This window comes from Pogoniulus pusillus, chromosome 13 (assembly GCF_015220805.1).
Source record: "Pogoniulus pusillus isolate bPogPus1 chromosome 13, bPogPus1.pri, whole genome shotgun sequence".
Classification (NCBI taxonomy): Eukaryota; Metazoa; Chordata; class Aves; order Piciformes; family Lybiidae; genus Pogoniulus; species Pogoniulus pusillus.
This window is the reverse complement of record NC_087276.1, coordinates 28,160,253-28,180,708: the sequence shown is the minus strand read 5'-3', so window position 1 is coordinate 28,180,708 and position 20,456 is coordinate 28,160,253. Positions and strand designations below refer to the sequence as shown.

The window sequence follows — 20,456 nt, the reverse complement described above, 5'->3', positions numbered from 1 at the left end:
CTCCAGGGAGGGAGCAGCCACAACCTCCCTGGGCAACCTGTGCCAGTGTCTCACCACCTTTACTTGAAATAACTTCTTCCTAACATCCAGTTTGAATCTTCCCTCTGACAGTTTAAACCCATTACCCCTGTTCCTGTAATTACAAGGCCTTGTCAATAGTCCCTCCACAGCCCTCCTGTAGCCCCCTTCAGCTACTGGAAGGCCACTCCAAGGCCTTCTCTTCTCCAGGCTGCAGAGCCCCAACTCTATTAGCCTGTCCTCAGAGCAGAGCTACTGCAGCCCTCTGAGCACCTTCATGGCCTCCTCTGGACTGGTTCCAGCAGTTTCATGTCCTTCTTGTGCTGGGGGCTCCAGAACTGCACCCAGGACTGCAGGTGGGGTGTGAGGAGAGCAGAGCCAAGGGGCAGAATCCCCTCCCTTGCCCTGTGCCCACACTTCTCTTGCTGCAGCCCAGCACAGGGTTGTGTCTGGGCTGCACTCACACTGCAGGCTCCTGTTGAGCTTTGCATCACCCCAGACCCCCAGGGCGTTTTCCTCAGGGCTGCTCTCAGCCATTCCCCACCCAGCCTGGAGCTGTACTTGGGATTGCACTGACCCAAGTGCATTCAGGCCTTGTTGCACATCATAACGTTGACCTGGACCCACCTCTCCAGCTTGTCCAGGTCCCTCTGGAGGGCAGAAGGTAGGGTTAGACTGGATCTTAGGAAGAAGTTATTCAGTGCAAGGGTGGTGGGACTTTGGAATAGGTTGGTCAGGGAGGTTGTGGATACCTTCTCCCTGGGGTGTTGAAGCCAGGCTGGCTGAATCTAGTTGAGAGGCATCCCTGTCTGTGGTGGGGAGGTTGCAGTAGATGATCTCTGAGCTCCCTTCCAATGTGATTCTGTGATTCTATTATTTGGTTTGATCTTGCATGTGATAATAAATCCTGGTTTTCTGAGTTGATTTGATGAGGCACATTCAAGAATTAAACAAGAGGGGGTTGAGTATTCACCTCTAAGACAGCTCCAGTACATTAATGTCGATACAGCTCTAAAGGTTTTCCATAAGCTGCTTTTTTTAACCACTTGAAAAATATTCCACACTTCATCTCAAAACTGCCTACATGACTTTTTGAGAGATAAACTGTTATTCTCTTCAGTGGAACGTGTTGACTGTTTTAATGAGTTTGGAAAATAAGCCCCAAAATACCATGGTTAGGTGGAGAAATGCATGACTTTGTCTAGAAAATTGTGCTTAAACCAAACAATTTTCACTCCTCTCCATAGCATCAAAATCAAATGAGCTAAGAGTAAATCATAGAATCATAGAATAGAATCATGGAATCAACCAGGTTAGAAGAGACCTCCAAGATCAGCCAGCCCAACCTAGCACCCAGCCCTGGCCAATCAACCAGACCATGGCACTAAGTGCCTCAGCCAGGCTTGGCTTCAACACCTGCAGGGACAGTGACTCCACCACCTCCCTGGGCAGCCCATTCCAATGCCAATCACTCTCTCTGACAACAACTTCCTCCTCACATCCAGCCTAGACCTCCCCTGCCACAACTTCACACTCTGTCCCCTTCTTCTGCTGCTGCTTGCCTGGCAGCAGAGCCCAACCCCACCTGGCTACAGCCTCCCCTCAGGGAGCTGCAGACAGCAATGAGCTCTGCCCTGAGCCTCCTCTTCTGCAAGCTGCACACCCCCAGCTCCCTCAGCCTCTCCTCATTGGGCTTTTGTTGCTAATTTCACAATTCCATTAGGATTCTTCAGAGTATCCACGTATGCCAAATGTCCTCTAAAAACAGAGAAATACTACAATGAGTTTTATTCTATCTTTACATGCCTTCCTTGCACTCTTATTATACAAGAGACCCAGCCAAAATACTGTTCTACAGCAGAAAATCCTCCACAGTGCAATTCACTTCAATAAAGTCCTCAGAAATGGTCGGGCAAGCAACTTAAACTGCTGAAGGAACAACAATTACAGTGCTGGAAGGCTCAAGAAGCACCCTAAAGCCTTCAAACTTAAGATCTTTTTCCTTTAGAAATTATGTTTCTCTTTCTTTCCAGAAAGTCCAGAATTTCAGACAGAATCACAGAGTTGTCTGGGTTGGAAGAGATCTCAAGCATCACCTCATTCCAACACCCCTGCCAAGGGCCAGGACACCTTCCACTAGATCAGGTTGCCCAGAGCCATATACACCCTGCCCTTAAAAACACCCAGGGATGTGCCACATTGAGGTAGCAACCAATTCATAAGACAATAAAGGAAACACAGCAGATTTAACTCTCCTGAAAAGAGCTTTTGCTCTCAGAAGTTTAAAATATGAAGAACTAAGATTTTTTTTCCCCATAATAAGCATTACAACTAAAAATCATCTTGCACTTCCTAACCCTCCCTGATGTTCCAGGCATTCTTACTGAGCTTCCACCAAAATGCAATATTTCTTGGGTTGTTTTTTCATAGAATCACAGAATCAATCAGGTTGGAAGAGACCTCCAAGATCATCCAGGCCAAACTACCACCCAGCCTTATCCAGTCAACTAGACCATGGCACTAAGTGCCTCATGCAGGCTTTTTTTAAGCTACACAAATTTGGCATGTGTTTGCTTATGAAAAATGTTCCTGCAAAGCAGACAATGAGATGTATAAAATGCTTTTACCACCTGGAATATATCAGCTCTACATATTACTCACTAGTTATTTTTGTTCTTCCTCTGTCCTTACAAAATTCTACCTCTAGAAGGAAAAAGATACATAAAACTCAGATATTAACCCTATAAAGTTAAAAAATAATCTTCTCTAAGTATATAAATACCTGGGAGACAAGGGCTTGTACAACCAACATCTTTCAGCCCTCTGCTCCCATTTATTTCTGGAGGAATTCCATCCCCAGAGAATCACAGAATCAAGCAGGTTGGAAGAGACCTCCAAGATCATACATTCCAACCTAGCACCCAGCCCTGTCCAATCAACCAGACCATGGCACTAAGTGCCTCATCCAGTCTTTCCTTGAACACCTCCAGGGACAGCAACTCCACCACCTCCCTGGGCAGCCCATTCCAATGCCAATCACTCTCTCTGACAACAACTTCCTCCTCACAACCAGCCTAGACCTCCCCTGACACAACTTGAGACTCTGTCCCCTTGTTCTGTTGCTGCTTGCCTGGGAGAAGAGCCCAACCCCACCTGGCTACAGCCTCCCTTCAGGGAGTTGCAGACAGCAATGAGCTCTGCCCTGAGCCTCCTCTTCTGCAAGCTGCACACCCTCAGCTCCCTCAGCCTCTCCTCACAGGGCTGTGCTCCAGGCCCCTCACCAGCTCCATCGCCCTTCTCTGGACACATTTCCAGCACCTCAACATCTCTCTTGAATTGAGGGGCCCAGAATTGGACACAGCACTCAAGATGTGGCCTGACCAGTGCTGAGTATTACATCTAGTTGACTACATCAACTAGACCACTAATCAACTAGATCATGGCATTAAGTGCCTCATCCAGTCTTTTCTTGAAGAAAAGCTGTGCTCACACAACTCTTCCTGCAAAACACACCCAGAGGACTCACTAAGAATCTGGGAATGTTTTAAAGTTTCCCTTTCTATGTTGCTTTTATAGGCAGTCCCAGGATACAGAGTCTCTCTGAATGCATCTCCTGTTGGAGGATTCTGGGTTAAGCAGCGCAGAGAGGTGAGAGCAGCACAATTAAATGGCAAATTCTTTAATGATTTTCAGAATTTGCTGCTTCCCTAATTTTTTTCAGTTGTAGGTGAAGGCAGAATCACATCACCTGATTCTGCAACAGAGAAAATAATTTTTTTGCTCTGGCAGGCAGGTTCTTCCCATAGATAAAAGTTGAGGGTGCTACATATCATAATACAAAGTATGAGCTTAACTCTTTGGGGCATTTTACAAGTCCAGTTTGATGAGAAATTATCATCTTGGTGTTATGCACCAAAAAATTCTATGCAATAGCCATCATCATAGCAGATATCATAGACTCATAGACTCAAACAGGTGGGAAGAGACCTCCAAGATCATCCAGGCCAACCTAGCACCCAGACCTAGACAATCAACCAGACCATGGCACTAAGTGCCTCAGCCAGGCTTTGCTTCAACACCTCCAGGGACAGTGACTCCACCACCTCCCTGGGCAGCCCATTCCAATGCCAATCACTCTCTCTGACAACAACTTCCACCTAACATCCAGCCTAGATCTCTCCTTGCACAGCTTGGGACTGTGTCCCCTTGTTCTCTTGCTGCTTGCCTGGCAGAAGAGCCCAACCCCACCTGGCTACAGCCTCCCTTCAGGTAGCTGTAGACAGCAATAAAGTCTGCCCTGAGCCTCCTCTTCTGCAGGCTGCACACCCCCAGCTCCCTCAGCCTCTCCTCACAGGGCTGTGCTCCAGACCCCTCACCAGCTTCGTTGCAGCAAATAAAGGACTGTGTTTTTTCTCCTAACAGCCTGGATTTTAACAACAGCCTGATAATCTATTATGCTGAAAGGCAGATGTGTCAAAACACACGAAACTTCCAAAACAATCTTTCTTTGTTTTTTTTTTTCAGTTCACAAAGAAGAAACTGAAAGCCACCTGAAAACCACTGACCTTTTCTAATTTCTCAAAGTGTTCCCTGAGGAACTTCATAGGTCGCTCTGGCTTTGCGATGCAGAGGTTCACGATGCATTCTTTCAGTATCTGTTGGATGTTGTGCTTCTGCACGTAGAGTTCACATCCCTTCAGGCTCTCATCTTCTTCCACATTGCAGGAAGAAGCAGCAGCCATCTTCAGGCTTGTAAACAGAAAACAAAGCTAGGTAAGAAAATGGTGCAAGACAGACCTGAGAGACGGCGCCCAAATCAATTGTCAGAGAGATCTGAAGGAGCAAGGAGCTAAGATACTTTAATATTGGCTGTTGCCTGCTGGAGAGCTGGAAATTCCAAACGTTTTAACGTTCTGGGGTTGTGCATGGAAACGCTGAACTGTGGCATCTTTGTAGGATCAACACAGCAGTAAATACACAACCAGCATTTTAACTCCAGGACAGCAGTCAACCTTTGGGAGTAGCGGTGCAATTAATCACGCAAGGTAATGAGTTTCGACGGCAGCTATGAAATGACAGCATAAAAGCCTCGGTTCCCTATTCCCTCGGGGACTCCCTGCCCATCATCACAAACCCAGCTTCCCGCAACAGGATTCTTGCTGAACTGCAACGTCTCCCCTTTTCACAGCCATCGACCCTTCCCGGGCCCGGGGCAGATTGAGAGGAGGGGGCATCGCCTCTCAAAGGCAAGTCTGGCAACTGCGGGGAAAACAGCCCCAAACGCCGCTTTATTTCCCCCAGCGAGCATCTGGCCGCTCCAGCACCACCGACAACCGCCAGGGCAGCTTTCGCACCGACTTCCCCTCCCCGAGAGGCGCTGGAACCCCGGGGGTGGCAGAGGCCGAGCGGGGCGGCGAGGAGCGGGTCCCGGGACAAGCCCTGGGAAGCTGGAGAGTACCCAGGAGGCGGCCCCCGGCGATGGAGGCAGCGCATCCCCCGGGGCCCGGCTGGCGGAGAGGCCTTTTCCTGTCCCCCCCGCGCTCGGTTGGGCTCGGCCAGCGCTGCTGGGCAGCGCGGGAGGCAGCGCGGGGCTGCCGCGGGGGGCCGGTAAATACCTGGGTGGCTGGAGGCGGATGAACGGCGGTGGCAGCTCTCTGCGTCCCCGGCGGTGCAGGCAGAGGAAGCGGTTCCCCTGCCGGAATGCGCAGCGCAGCCGCCGCCGCCGCCGCTTCCTCCCCTCGCTGCCGCCTGCCCAGGGCCGCGGGGCGCCGCGGGGACCCTCCTCCCGCACCCCTCCGCTCCCGCACAAAGGCTCCGGCCCCGCCGCCGCCGCCGCTCGCCCGCAGGAAGTGCCGCCGCCGTCACTCACCGGCGGGCGCGGCCTTACCGCCGCCTCCGGGCGACAGGCAGCACGGACCCGGCCCGCACCGCACCGCACGGCGCGGCGGAGCACGGCCAGGCTGCTCCGAGCCGTCACGCCGCGGACCGGCTGCCCGCAAAGGACAGGCTGGCCCTGAAGAGCAGGCCTGGTCACAAAGGATGGGCTGGCCACGGAGGGCAAGAGTCTGAGCGTGAAGGATGGGCATGGCCGTGCCATGCAATAGCCTGGTCACAAAGGATGGGCTGGCCATGGAGGGCAAGAGTCTGAGCATGAAGGATGGGCATGGCCGTGCCATGCAATAGCCTGGTCACAAAGGATGGGCTGGCCATGGAGGGCAAGAGTCTGAGCATGAAGGATGGGCATGGCCGTGCCATACAATAGCCTGGTCACAAAGGATGGGCTGGCCACGGAGGGCAAGAGTCTGAGCATGAAGGATGGGCATGGCCGTGCCATGCAATAGCCTGGTCACAAAGGATGGGCTGGCCACGGAGGGCAAGAGTCTGAGCATGAAGGATGGGCATGGCCGTGCCATGCAATAGCCTGGTCACAAAGGATGGGCTGGCCACGAAGGGCAAGAGTCTGAGCATGAAGGATGGGCATGGCCGTGCCATGCAATAGCCTGGTCACAAAGGATGGGCTGGCCATGAAAGGTGGCCTGTGAAGGATGGGAATGGGCACAGACATGAAGGACAGGCTGGCCTTGAAGGACCCTGGAGGTGTTCAAGGCCAGGTTGGATGAGGCTTTGAGCAACCTGTTCTAGTGGGAGGTGTCCCTGCTGATGGTGAGGGGTTGGAACTGGATGACCTTTGAGGTCCCTTCCAACCCTAAACCATTTGATGATTCTGTGACCATAGCTTGGCCACAAAGGATAATCTGGCCATGAAATGTGGCCTGAGCATGAAGAATGATGGCCTGGCCACGAAGGGCAGGCTGGCCACAAAGGATGGGTTGCTGAGTCGTGGCAAGAGCATGGCCACCCCCAGCACCCTTTTTGGCACATGAGCCACCAGGCCAGTTGTACCCCACATCCCTGGCAGGGCTGGGAAAGGCATCTCACTAGCTCTAGTCGCTGAAGTACTCAAAGCCACTGCGTCCAGAAGCAGCTCTGTGCAAGGCCCATGAGTGGTCACAGCTGGGACTTGGCCACAGCCCAGCACTGTTGCTGGGCCAGGCGCCAGCAGGCACTGTCAGGAATACTCCAACGCATGTTAATAGTTCCTCTATTCCCAGGGAATTCACACACAGAGTTCCTACAGAAGGAAGGATGAATAAGGACCCTGAGGGTTCACAGTCAAGCTAGGAGCAGCATAAAACTCCTTACTGGTAAATGCAGGGCTATCTTAAAAGGATAATTTGAATTAGTGCTGTATTTTATTGCTCTGTAAATTAGGTAGGATTAGTCCAGAAAAAAAGATGCTGACGACCCTTTTGGTTTGATGTGCTGACTGCAGTCAGCAGAACAGCACACAGAATGTTTTATTGTGTAAAGCCCATGTAAGAGCAACATGAGCAGAATGTATATACGCAGTAAGTAACATGAATGAACAACTCAAAACATACAATGCTGCTGCTGAAACCTGCCTCTGCCATTGCCGTAATGATCCCTCCAGAGCAAAAAAAACCCCAAAATTACAAGGGAAATGTGATGCCAACAATGTTACAAAGTTCCCAGAGTAGAATCATAGAATCAACCAGGTTGGAAAAGACCTCCAAGGTCATCCAGTCCAACCTAGCACCCAGCCCTAGGCAGTCAACCAGACCATGGCACTAAGTGCCTCAGCCAGGCTTTGCTTCAACACCTCCAGGCACGGTGCCTCCACCACCCACCTGGGCAGCCCATTCCAATGCCAATCACTCTCTCTGCCAGCAACTTCCTCCTAACATCCAGCCTGTACTTTCCCTGCCACAACTTGAGACTGTGTCCCCTTGTTCTGTTGCTGGTTGCCTGGCAGAAGAGCCCAACCCCACCTGACTGCGATGTCCCTTCAGGTAATTGTAGACAGCAATGAGCTCTGCCCTGAGCCTCCTCTGCTGCAGGCTGCACACCCCCAGCTCCCTCAGCCTCTCCTCATAGGGCTTGTGTTCCAGGCCCCTCACTAGCCTTGCTGCCCTTCTCTGGACACCTTCCAGCACCTCAACATCTCTCTTGAATTGAGGAGCCCAGAACTGGACACAGTACTCAAGGTGTGGCCTGAGCAGTGCTGAGCACAGGGGCAGAATAACCTCCCTCGTCCTGCTGCCCACACTGTTCCTGATCCAGCCCAGGATGCCATTGGCTCTGCTGCCCACATGGGCACACTGCTGCCTCATCTTCAGCTACTCTCTACCAGTACCCCCAGCTCCCTCTCTGCCTGGCTGCTCTCAGCCACTCTGGCCCCAGCCTTTAGTGCTGCTTGGGGTTGTTGCGGCCAAAATGCAGAACCCTGCAGTTGGCCTTGTTCAATCTCATCCCCTTGGCCTCTGCCCACCCACCCAGTTGAGCTCCGCTCAAGTGGTCCGGTTCGGAAGCTCCTGCTGCGGTGCTTCGCCTGTCCCCTCAACCCCGCTGCCACCTACGGCCTGACACAAATAACCGGTCCCTCTCCTGCTGGTCGCTGTTGCACTTGCTGAAACTACCACCCTGCCCCTCGGGGCTCTGCTGTGAGGCCCGGGATTTCGCCTCAGTGCTGCGGACACACAGCGAAAGCGAAGCTGCCCCCACCCCGCGCCCCGCCGCCCGCAGCCGCACAGCGGCGGCACCGCCAGCTGCCGTCAGGCGCTCCGCTGCCGCCGGAAAGCGCTCTCCTGCCGTCGCAAACGCCGCGCGCGTCCCTAGCAACGCTGCCGCACTTCCGTGGCGACGGGGGAGCATGGCGGCGGCCGCTGCGGCCGAGCTGGCGCAGGCCTTGGCCCGGCCCCTGGGCTGCCTGCAGGAGTCCGGTTGCAGCCGGACGGCTCGGCTGCGAGCGCTGGAGACCATCCGGGCCGAGCTGCAGGAGAAGCCGCTCTCGGGCGCCGTGGTGCAGGAGGTTTTCGGGGCGCAGCTGGTGCGGCCGCTGGCACGCTGCCTGGTGGGGGACACGGCGGAGCGGTGCCGGGAGCTCGCTCTCCAGCTCCTCTGCCATGGGCTTAGCCACGGAGAGCGGCCCGGCGAGGCTCTGCCCGTCCTTCTGCCGGCCCTGGTCCAGCGCCTCTGCCCGCCCCAGGGCTTTGAGCCCAGCGAGGAGCTGCGCCTCGGCCTCGTCCAGCTCCTGAGCCTCCTGCTGCAGCGCTGCGGGGTCGCCATGGTCCCCTACCTCAGCGAGGTTATCCGCATCCTCCAGGTCACCCTCCTCGACCACTATGCCGAGGTCAGGCGCGAAAGCTGCCGGTGCGCCGTGGCCTGCACCCAGGCCATGCCAGGTGGGGCCCAGGGTTGGGCAAAGGAGGGGAGTGGCAGACTAATGTAACCCTGCACTCCTTGAGGGGACAGGGGTTGAAGTAGAGACTGGTAGGTGGTTACAGGTATGCAATCAGAAGAGATAAGAGTTGAGAAGCAGCACACACCCTCAGTGGTTCACTTTGCATGTCTGATCCTCAGGATCCATTGGAGAAGAACCATGACAGAGATGGGTGCTGAGCCATTGCATGTGGGGAGAAAGTTGGGGGAGTACATGTGAGCTAATGTCACAGCTGCATGTGACTTAAAAGCAGCGAGGTTAATCAGGCTGCTGTTGATAGTGTTACAGACATCATGTTACCCAAGATCTGTCACCCACACAGAGGAAGGCATGGTTGACATTTGTCTTTCTGCCCTAACAGAGCACTTCCATATGCAGTCAGAATCACTGATAAAACCCCTGATGCAAACAATTTCACACCAGCACTACAGAGTTCGTGTTGACGTAATTCAAGCTACTGGAGCAGTGATACAGTTTGGAAATGGAAAGTCTGTGGATGATGTTCTGTCCCATCTGGCCCAGAGATTATTTGATGATATTCCCAAGGTGTGGCTTCTTTTCTTTCCTTTCTTGCCTTTCTTTCTTTTCTTTCCTTTCTTTCTTTCCTTTCTTGCCTTCCTTGCATTTCTTGCCTTTCCTGCTTTTCTTGCCTTTCTTTCCTTTCTTGCCTTTCCTGCCTTTCTTGCCTTTCTTTCTCTTCTTGCCTTTCTTTCTTTTCTTGCCTTTCTTTCCTTTCTTGCCTTTCCTGCCTTTCTTTCCTTCCTTGCCTTTCCTGCCTTTCTTTCCTTCCTTGCATTTCTTGCCTTTCCTGCCTTTCTTGCCTTTCCTGCCTTCTTGCCTTTCTTGCCTTTCCTGCCTTCTTTCCTTTCTTGCCTTTCCTGCCTTTCTTTCCTTTGCATTTCTTGCCTTTCCTGCCTTCTTTCCTTGCCTTTCCTGCCTTTCTTTGCTTTACATTTCTTGCCTTTCCTGCCTTTCTTTCCTTTGCATTTCTTGCCTTTCTTTCCTTTCTTGCCTTTCCAGCCTTTCTTGCCTTTCCTGCCTTTCTTTCTTTTCTTGCCTTGCCTGCCTTTCATGCCTTTCTTTCCTTTCTTGCCTTTCTTTTTCTTGACTTTTTTTGTCTTGCCTTCCTTGATTTCCTTACCTTCCCTGCCTTACTTGCCTTTTTTCCCCTCCTTCTTCTGGAGAAGTGCCTGAAAAGTTTCAGATGTGAGAGAAATGTATATTTCTTACATTCTCAGGTATTAACCATGACTTAGGTCTGTCTCGTGTTTCCTCTCAAAAACATGCTTTTGTACTACAGTCAACAGTAACTAAGCCACAGTAAGAACACAAGAGGGAGCATCACCACATCTTGCGTATTCCTTAGGATGCTTGGTGAAAGGGAGGAAATCTTGGGTTCTTGTAATTTCTTTTGAGACTGTTGATGCCCTTGACCAAACCTTATATCCAAAAGCAAATAGGGTTTTTTTCTTTTTCTTTCTTGTGTCTCCCTGCCACATCTTAAATGGTCTTTTTTTATCCACGTAGGTTCGGCACGCTGTGACAGCTGTCGTTGGAGAGTGGTTGTTGCACCTACGAGATAGATACTCCTATTTTCACAAGCTCATCCCCTTGCTACTTGGCAGCTTCAGTGATGAAATTCCTGAAAATACGTAAGCAGAATGGTTTTTCTTCTTTTCTCTTTGTTTTCTTTCCCCCTGTGTAGCTGTTGTTTTGTTAGCCCAAAATGACAGCACTGCCTTCAGTAGCTTTTGTGGTATTGTTCTTTTATGCTATGTTCAAGTAAGCATGAGAGAGATGAAGACAGAAGTAGGCATAGATGGAATTATCTAGAGAAGGGTGACAAAGCTGGTGAGAGGCCTAGAACACAAACTGCATGGGGAGAGGCTGAGGGAGCTGGGGTTGTTTAGCCTGGCAAGAGGAGGCTCAGGGCAGACCTCATTGCTGTCTACAACTACCTAATGGGAGGCTGTAGCCAGGTGGGGTTGGGCTCTTGTCGTAAGCAGCCAGCAATAGAAGAAGGGGACACAGTCTCAAGCTGTGCCAGGGGAGGTCTAGGCTGGATGTTAGGAGGAAGTTGTTGACAGAGAGAGTGATTGGCATTGGAATGGGCTGCCCAGGGAGGTGGTGGAGGTGCTGTCCCTGGAGGTGTTCAGGCAAAGCCTAGATGAGGCACTTAGTGCCATGGTCTGTTTGACTGGCCAGGGCTGGGTGCTAGGTTGGCCTGGTTGATCTTGGAGGTCTCTTCCAACCTGCTTGATTCTATGATTATGATCCTATGGAAGAAGTGATCTTCATCCACTAAGTGCAAAAGAACCATCAACTCTCATGTTACTGTGCCTAGGTTAAATGGCAGGAATGCTTCCCATTCTTACATCTGAATTTTAGAAGCCAAAGATTCCAGAGAAGTCTTGGTTTGAAATTGCAAACTTTTTTTATTTTGGGGGCATGATGGTATAAAATTCTTATTTTATGTCTAGGAAACAGGCTTGGACTTACTGGGAAAAGATAGGCTTGCAGTGGGAGAAAGAGAATGAAGAAGATCTGAAAGATAAAATGGATTTTAGTGTTTCACCTTTACATTATCCTCAAGGAGGTAAGTGTTGTACTGAAAGTGAGTTTGACTTCCTGAATGATCACAAAAGCTGCATTACAGTAATGATAGCAGAGCAGGATGTGTAATATTCATTACCACATGTAGTATTAGCTAACATATTAGCATAACACAAGCCTTATGAGGAGAGGCTAAGGGAGCTGGGGGTGTGCAGCCTGCAGAAGAGGAGGCTCAGGGCAGAGCTCATTGCTGTCTACAACTACCTGAAGGGAGGCTGTAGCCAGGTGGGGTTGGGCTCTTCTGCCAGGCAACCAGCAACAGAACAAGGGGACACAGTCTCAAGCTGTGGCAGGGGAGGTCTAGGCTGGATGTTAGGAGGAAGTTGTTGTCAGATAGAGTGATTGGCATTGGAATGGGCTGCCCAGGGAGGTGGTGGAGTCACCATCCCTGGAGGTGTTGAAGCAAAGCCTGTCTGAGGCACTTAGTGCCATGGTCTGGTTGATTGGATAGGGCTGGGTGCTAGGTTGGACTGGTTGATCTTGGAGGTCTCTTCCAGCCTGCTTGATTCTATGATTCTATGATTCTATTTAGGGCTGATGTAGATACATGTAGATGTCTCACATATATATATATAATCAATTATGTTAAATTTAAAAAATGTTTAATAACTACATGAAATTTTTACATTAATCCCAAAATGCATTTTCAGAAAGACTAAATGAAAATACCTGTGCTGAGAAAGAGCTAAAGCAATAATGCACAGCAGCAGGAAATTATGTGTTAGCCAGCACCCAGGTGGAGAATGGGCAGAGAGGTGGCCAAAGGGAAGGCAAGGTGGAGGAATGTGTGAGTCCTTGAATAATGAGAACAAGCACAGCATTAATGGTCACTTGAATTGGCATGGAAGATAAAACTGAACTGAAATGATTTCGGACTTCTTTGTGAGACACTGGAATGGTGACTAAAATCTGCCAATGTACATGAAGAATGTGGGAACAGAAACAATAATTTCCTCTATTTTACACACTCAATGCAGCATGAGTAGATTACTTTTTAACACCATATGATTTATAGGCAGCTTTAAAATGTTATGTTTGTAGTAGCTTGAAGTTTGTTTCCTGTCTCAGGTTCATAAAGTTAATGTTTAAAAATCTGCCTATGGATGTTGATGAGCGAGAAGGTTTAAATGGGTCATTTATTGATTTCTATACTCATATTTAACAGAACAAAAACTCTTTTGGTGTGAAAGAACAGGTTCATGCTTGGCTTGTGCCTACATGACAATCATATCACAGAATACCCAGCAGCAAAATTCTTTCCCTGACAGTGGGTTCCGGAGTCCTTTCTTCTTTGAAATTACACTTTTCTGGGGTTTTTTTCCTCCCTTCAAAGTTGTTTTACTCAGTAATGCCTGAATGAAAGGGGAAACACTTCATAATGGTGACTGGTTTGACAGAGCTGTTTAGCTTTGAAGACAGGCAAGTTGATCTGTTATCCTTTCCTTTCCCCCCCCCCCCCCTTCCTTATTTCATATATATTGCTTCAGGGCTTTGTAAAGGCTAAAGAATGCTTTTACTTCCACTAGTGATGGCAGAGGCATATTTCTTTTTTTGGCAGTTAGAGAATTTTTTAATATACATAAACTGATGAAGTTGAGTGTCTAAGCTTCAGTCACTTACTTTGTGATGACAGTGATACAGTGAAGGTCATAAAAGGCTTCATGTGCCAGTCCTTGCAATAATTGTTACCATTTATGTTGCTAGTAGGGTTTCCTTCACAGAATCAGAGAATTAACCAGGCTGGAAAAGACCTCCAAGATCATCAAGTCCAACCTATCACCTAACCCTTCTAATTAACTAAACCATGGCACTAATCCTTTCTATGTGGTTGAGGTACGAGGCAGACTGGAGTGCTCCTTCCCTGAAACCAGGTCTTCTTGTGGTGCCTGGCAGAGGTTTTGGTTTACCTTGTTCAGTTTTCTCTAGGTGTGTGTTGGGAAGTGTGTGTGTGTGTGTGTGTCCAGTGTTTGATTTTTTCACTGTCAGAAAGAGACATCTATCAATTACTTTATAATTAAATTATATGTACTTATAAAAATAATCTTCTTAGCACTTTAAATGTACTTCAGGAATATGGGCAACGTTCCAGCCCTGCATTTACTGACTTTTCATGCATCTGGCTTGGTAGAATGATGCAGTTAAGACTTAAATATGACATATGTACACACACATGTATATAGACACACAACTAAAGAATATTTTAAAGAACTTAACTGATTTTGGACTCAAATCCTGAGTTAATGATGACTTTACAATAGATTTTCCTGCTGCTTATCTTTACTTCCAAATTATATGTGTTATTAACAACCAAAGTTTATGTGACAAAAGAGAGGGACAATGAAAGGAAAGAATTATTTGCTACTTTAATGGTACAGATTTGGAGCTTTATCACAGGTACTTGTATACCTTATTTTCAAGCTGTTCTACCACAGACTATATATGGATGAGTTCTCATTATGTGTCCTTCCCCTCTGTTTCCCCTTCACCAACATTTGTTAGTTTTTTTTAACTAGTGTATTTTAGCACTTTGTTGCTATTTCTTCTGACATATTTCATGTCCAGGGATATCTTTGTACAATTATGACTTTACAGTGGGTTTTACTTAGCTGTCTTTGTCCAACTTTCAAGCTAATGGAGCTGACATATGAGCCCTCACTGTGCTTTGATCTCACGATGACAGATATTGCAGGTCAGAGGAAGAATAGAGCTAGCCCTCATACCTGGTGTCATCCAACCAGCTTTCCATTGAGCAAAAGCAGTCATTGCCTTAGGATACAGGTGCAGACAGTTTATAGCAGGGAAGTCTTTGACAGAAGTAGCTACAGGGATAAATGCCTGCATTTGAACATCTGAAATGAAGGAACTGCTGATAAAGAATTGTCCAAATTCCTGAAACAAAATTCTGCCTCAGGTCAAATAGGATGCCAGCCTGTATTTGCTGTCTCAAGCTGATTTCTTTATTTGACCTTTTGCTATTCATTGTCAGCTTTCTTGATCCAAAATGTTATCCTTCATTGACAAAAAAAAACAACCCAAAACCAAAGAAACAGCTTGATGCCTGAATTTTATTCTTTTTTATAGGCATTTCTATAAGCCTTTTGTGTTCTTCATATCACTTTAGTCCATTTTCTTTGTAGCATTTATAGGTACAAGGGGCAAAGTGGGAAAATACCCTGAGACAAGTTAGTCTTTGAGAACTTTGTACCAGAAATAAGAAATGCACTCTCACATTTGGTTTCTTTTGACACCTCATAATGAATAACACTTCTTTCTTTAAACATGATGTGAGCATCCTGAGTGGCAATTATGAAATGGTGGTTCTCAGAGAACAGCTTTTCAATCTGTCTTTGTACAAGCACGTTCGGTGCAGAAGTCTTTCTTCTGTTTTGTCTCTTTGCATTTCAGTTTATTTTTTTTAAATTGATAATGCTATTAAAATTAAAAAGGAATTCTCAAGCTGTGTTTTCCAAAGTGGATAATGCCTTATAAACTTTAAGGTCTCTTTTCCATTTCTGTAAACATTTTAAAACACATAATCTAAATCGCCGTTCAGTAGTATGTACAAACAGTTTGAGAGAGCTGTATGGAGTTTAGATTTTGCACTGGCAATTGTACTAGTCATTGTACTAGTTTGAGGCTAATTGGAATATTTTAATTAGATTAGAGAAAAATTAGGTGATAGGCTGTGAAAAGAAAACAAGGGTGATGTCTGCTTCACTCATAGGCTCGCTGAGGTGTATAAAAACTAGAACACCAACATAAATAAGACAGTGTGTGTGTGTCTCTGTCTCTCCAAGTGTGTGTTTCCCTTCTGCTTGGATCTGTGTAACTAATCATTCTGCTTCTAACTCCCCTTGCTGATCCTCTAAACTCACCTTGAACGTAAGGCAGACTCTGGGATAAAGTAGAGGGGTGGAAAGAAGGTGGAAGGGTGGTTGGGAGCCCCTTCTGGGGACTCCGGTTTCTGGGAGGGCTGTTGTGTTTCTGTATTACTTTTAACTTGTATATTTCTGTCAATAGCTGTAGATATTGTAACTGTCTGCTTGTATATTGTGCTAAGCTGTGAATATAAAGCTTCATTCCTGAACTTCCAGCTGGCTGATTCTAGTCTGGATGATTTCATATGAGTGGGGGGGACAGGTAACTCCCAAACCATCGCAGTAATACATATTAAAGAAAGGCAGCTTCTGCAGGTAAATTCCTCAGCAGTGTTTGGAATATTTTGTTCCATGCTGAAGCAGACTCCTATAGCTCCTAGTCTGAAGCCCTTAAACTTTTCTGATGATTAGAATGTTTTTGGCTTTTCCTTTGATATTTGTTTTTGGTTTGTGTTTGTTCATTTTCTTCTAGTGACTCGACCAGGACTAGGTTGTCGAGAACTTGTGTCAAGAAACCTCAGCAAAATTCTTCCAGGTCTCAGTCATGATATCACAGACTGGCTTGAAAGCACGAGAGTAAAAGCATCCCAGCTTCTGCACACATTGCTGCTTCATGCAGAGGATCACATAACACAACACATGGAGCTACTGCTTAGAACTTTGTACCAAGCATGCTTGGATGAAGAAAGAGAAGTGGTTCAAAATGTAAGTTTTATCTGTGAAAGCATCTGTGGTACACTGAGGGCTTTCTAGTGGGAGGTGTCCCTGCCTATGGCAAAGGGTTGGAACTGGATGATTTGGTCCTTTCCAACCTAAACCATTCTATGATTCTGTGAATAAAGACCTCATCTTTATAGTTCTGAGTCTGCTTCTGAGGGTAAGCCATACTTGAGGTCACTGGAAATTGCCCATCAGGCTTTTATAGAAGTTAAAAACATGTGAACAATATACTTACTTACTATGTTAAAATAAACAGATTCTTGTATTTGTGGATGCAAGTAGTTCAACCAATGTTAGAAAATCTTCTTTCCTAAATCAGGTCTTTCTTTAGGTTCCTGCTATGAGTTAAGCTATACAGACTGTGAAATCTATTCATGAAATGATCCCTTTTTTTTCCCCTTGCAATTTCTTCTTGTCTTTAATCTTTCTTAGTAATAATTGCCTGAGACAATTCTTCCTGAATTTCCTTCTGTTCCTCCAATTGTGCTCTCCTAGCTATTCCAACCTCTCCACTAAATCTGCAACATCTGGTTACTCTTACCAGAGCCTTTATTATACTGTGCATGTCTTTCTCATGGAAGTTTATCTGATGCTGAGAAATGCTGCATGCCTTATTATATGCTTAGTGAACATGTCAAGAAAGCTTCTTCATGCATATGATAATTACTGTGTGAATGAAAAAGGCCTACAAAGCAACTGCTGGAGTATTTTAAATAGAAGCTGGAATCACAAAAAGAAAAAGTCCATCATGTGCTGATAGATCTTTGTGTTTTCAGGAAAGTCCTGAAGTTATTCCTGTTCTTTTTTCAGTGTGTGAAAGCAGCAGAATTGATTGGTACATTTGTCAGCCCTAAAGTCTCATTGAAATTAATCACATCAGCCCTTGACAAGACATCCAAGCCATCTTGTATCATGGTTCTGACTGCAGTGATTCGAGGTAGCCCAAAAGAAATCTTACAGCCTCACTTGACTGATCTTGGCAACACATTGTCACAAGCTGAGGTTTGTCAACGATCTGAAGAGGTGAGGCTAGCTGAAAAACACACAACAGACAAAGCTGGTAGTTCCTCAACTAATTTCTTCACTTCTTAAATGCTCCCATTCCCATTCTTCTCTTGCACATCTACCCCGCCTGTGTGTCTGAGGCAAAACAGGAGCTTCCCTATCTTCCCTGGGCCATAATGCAGCCTCCTGCTTAAATCTGCTAATCCCCAAACCTTGCTAGCAATCCATTCCTCAGCAGATGTGGGTTCAAGTTCAAGTACTGCTGTAAAAGACTTCAGATAGTGGGAGGGAAGTGAAAGGGTGTGACAGGCAGAGAAGCTGTTCAGTTTGTACTGTACTAATAGAGGACTACCTTGGCTGATCCAGAGACAGAATTTAACCCACGTTTTGAAGCGCCCTGTGTTCACAATGTGTCAAACCTATTTCATCATCATCACTATAAAGCAGCCAGGAGGAAAGGGACCTGGGGGTACTGATAGATAGTAAGCTGAAGATGAGCCAGCAGTGTGCCCAGGTGGCAAAGAGAGCCAATGGCATCCTGGCCTGCATCAGGAACAGTGTGGCCAGTAGGACAAGGGAGGTTATTCTTCCCCTGTACTCAGCACTGGTCAGGCCACACCTTGAGTACTGTGTCCAGTTCTGGGCCCCTCAATTCAAGAGAGATGTTGAGGTGCTGGAACATGTCCAGAGAAGGGCAACAAAGCTGGTGAGGGTCCTGGAGCACAAATCCTATGAGGAGAGGTTGAGGGAGCTGGGCCTGTTTAGCCTGGAGAAGAGGAGGCTCAGGGGTGATCTTATTACTGTCTACAACTACCTGAAGGGGCATTGTAGCCAGGTGGGGGGTGGCCTCTTCTGCCAGGCAACCAGCAATAGAACAAGGGGACACAGTCTCAAGTTGTGCCAGGGTAGGTATAGGCTGGATATTAGGAAGAAGTTCCTAATATCCAGCCTATACCTATTAGGAAGAGAGAGTGATTTCCCATTGGAATGGGCTGCCCAGGGAGGTGGTGGAGGCACCGTCCCTGGGGGTCTTCAAGAAAAGACTGAATGAGGCACTTAGTGCCATGGTCTGGTTGATTGGTTAGGGCTGGGTGCTAGGTTGGGCTGGATGATCTTGGAGGTCTCTTCCAACCTGGTTGATTCTATGATGCTATGATTCTATGACTCTATGTTTAGCCAGTGTAGGATACACATTTGAAGCTTTTCCCTCATTGGCTTTTTTCTCTAATGGAATATGTACCAGTGATGCAGGAATTAATCTCCATGAAGCCTGTAATCACAAGGAGCTGCTTTAACTGGAAGCGCTATAACCTGATTGTTCAAATAACAATTCCCTGAGGTACACCTGCAAAATTGCTGGGAGGTCTTAAGCTTTCCACTTCCAATTGGCATTAAATACTGTGGGCACATTCATCTGCAGCTGAAGCTTTTGGTGGAGTTTTTCTAGCCTTTGGTCTTGGCAAACAATCTCTATTTTAACAGCAAATGCTTGCGTAGACACTGTTTAGCTAAGGATTGGCCATGTCTGTGAGATTAATAACATTTATAGCTAAACTGTTCCTAGACTTGATTTATTTTTTGAAGGAAATTTGTAACAATGGCCCCTTCTGTATGTTGAATGTAGTTTGACAGCTTCAGGGAATATCTGATGCACTTTATCATTGCAGTTATTGCAAACTAACTGACAGTGATATTGACTTCAACTAGAATCAGCTGAATCAAGATAACGTGCATTATATTGCATCAAAATAAGGTAAATTGGCTGAGATAAAAGCAGATGCTCAGGTTTCCTTGGTTTATGTATTTAACCAGTTCCATTCAAAACTGCCAGGCATGAAATAATAGTTGAAAGAGTTGTAACAAATACGTTATTAATTAACAAATTGTACTTCAGAGTGAGAAAATACCATCAGTAAGCATTCCAAAATGCTTTGATGTTTTTATTCAGGGGGAAGCAATCCTGTGTTTAAAAGCAGAGTCGTTTGTTTTGTTAACAGGACAAGGTAAATATGAGCAAACAGTGTAGGAGGAAGGCTGTGTTGCAGTCTATAAAAAGCAGAATGTAGGTAATCAAAAGAGCCAGCATGAAATTATTGGTATGTTACCACTGAGGGAATTACACAGCGCTTAGATTTTGTTATTGCCATTTCCTCTATCTGTCCCTTAAAGATAATATTCTATCTTATAACATAATACATTTCTTCTTTTATTAAAAAAAAATAGGTGCTTTATATGGAGCAGTTGCTTTGTTGTGTGCAAGCATTGATAGAAGTGTGCCAGGAAAACTGCAAAGAAATCAGCTTTCAGCTAATGAAAGTTTTGGTGACGATAATGGCAGCACCAAGTTCTCAACACCTCAAAGAAAAGGTAAGCTGTGAGTTGCTTTAATATTTCATTCTCTTTCTGATTTTTACCATTGTTAAGACATTTTGTCTATGCAGAGCCATAATTCTTTGTCATGAGGTTACATTTGAGCCACAGAAATCCTTCACTGAGAGCTCATCCACAAAGATTGGTTGAGTTTGAAATGATTTAGTGTTGCATGACCCTGACTGTACCCTCTGTCTCCTCATCTTTTGCCATAGCTGAAATTGCTTTCGGTTTAGTTTGCTTAAACCAGATAAAGGCAACTTCTCCAGAAGGAAAAAAATCATTAAAATGAGAGCTAAGAACTTGTACAATATCACTGTTTTTTTTTGGGGGGGGGAGGGATTGCTTATTTTTCATCTGTATGTGTGTATATGTGTGTGTGTGTGTGTGTATAGCAGTGCTTCAAACATTTAGATAGACATTTAACTTCAACATCATCAGATTCACTCTGGTAGAGTAAAAGACACAGGATGGGGACAGACTGGCTGGAGAGCAGCCAGGAAGAAAGGGACCTGGGGGTACTGGCAGATAGTAGCTGAACATAAGCCAGC

At 46.8% G+C, this 20,456-nt stretch overlaps 2 protein-coding genes across 3 annotated transcripts in view; one reads left to right on the top strand and one right to left on the bottom strand.

The window, feature by feature from the left end:
- Positions 1 to 5,861, bottom strand: part of PRKAR1B (protein kinase cAMP-dependent type I regulatory subunit beta) — a 161,789-nt gene extending 155,928 nt beyond the window's left edge. Inside the window, exons 1-2 of the mRNA XM_064153732.1 lie at positions 5,634 to 5,861; positions 4,584 to 4,767 (exon numbers count right to left, since the gene is read on the bottom strand). Of these exons, the coding sequence (XP_064009802.1) occupies positions 4,584 to 4,760 (177 nt within the window). The 5' untranslated portion in view covers positions 4,761 to 4,767; positions 5,634 to 5,861. The remainder of the gene's footprint in view (positions 1 to 4,583; positions 4,768 to 5,633) is intronic.
- A 2,886-nt stretch (positions 5,862 to 8,747) lies between these two features.
- Positions 8,748 to 20,456, top strand: part of DNAAF5 (dynein axonemal assembly factor 5) — a 38,158-nt gene continuing 26,449 nt past the window's right edge. The window contains exons 1-7 of one of the 2 annotated variants that reach the window (XM_064152719.1): positions 8,748 to 9,281; positions 9,681 to 9,865; positions 10,847 to 10,971; positions 11,800 to 11,915; positions 16,283 to 16,515; positions 17,341 to 17,553; positions 19,759 to 19,902. In XM_064152719.1, the coding sequence (XP_064008789.1) occupies positions 8,750 to 9,281; positions 9,681 to 9,865; positions 10,847 to 10,971; positions 11,800 to 11,915; positions 16,283 to 16,515; positions 17,341 to 17,553; positions 19,759 to 19,902 (1,548 nt within the window). In that variant the 5' untranslated portion in view covers positions 8,748 to 8,749. The remainder of the gene's footprint in view (positions 9,282 to 9,680; positions 9,866 to 10,846; positions 10,972 to 11,799; positions 11,916 to 16,282; positions 16,516 to 17,340; positions 17,554 to 19,758; positions 19,903 to 20,456) is intronic. The other variant, XM_064152720.1, reaches the window with a different exon arrangement.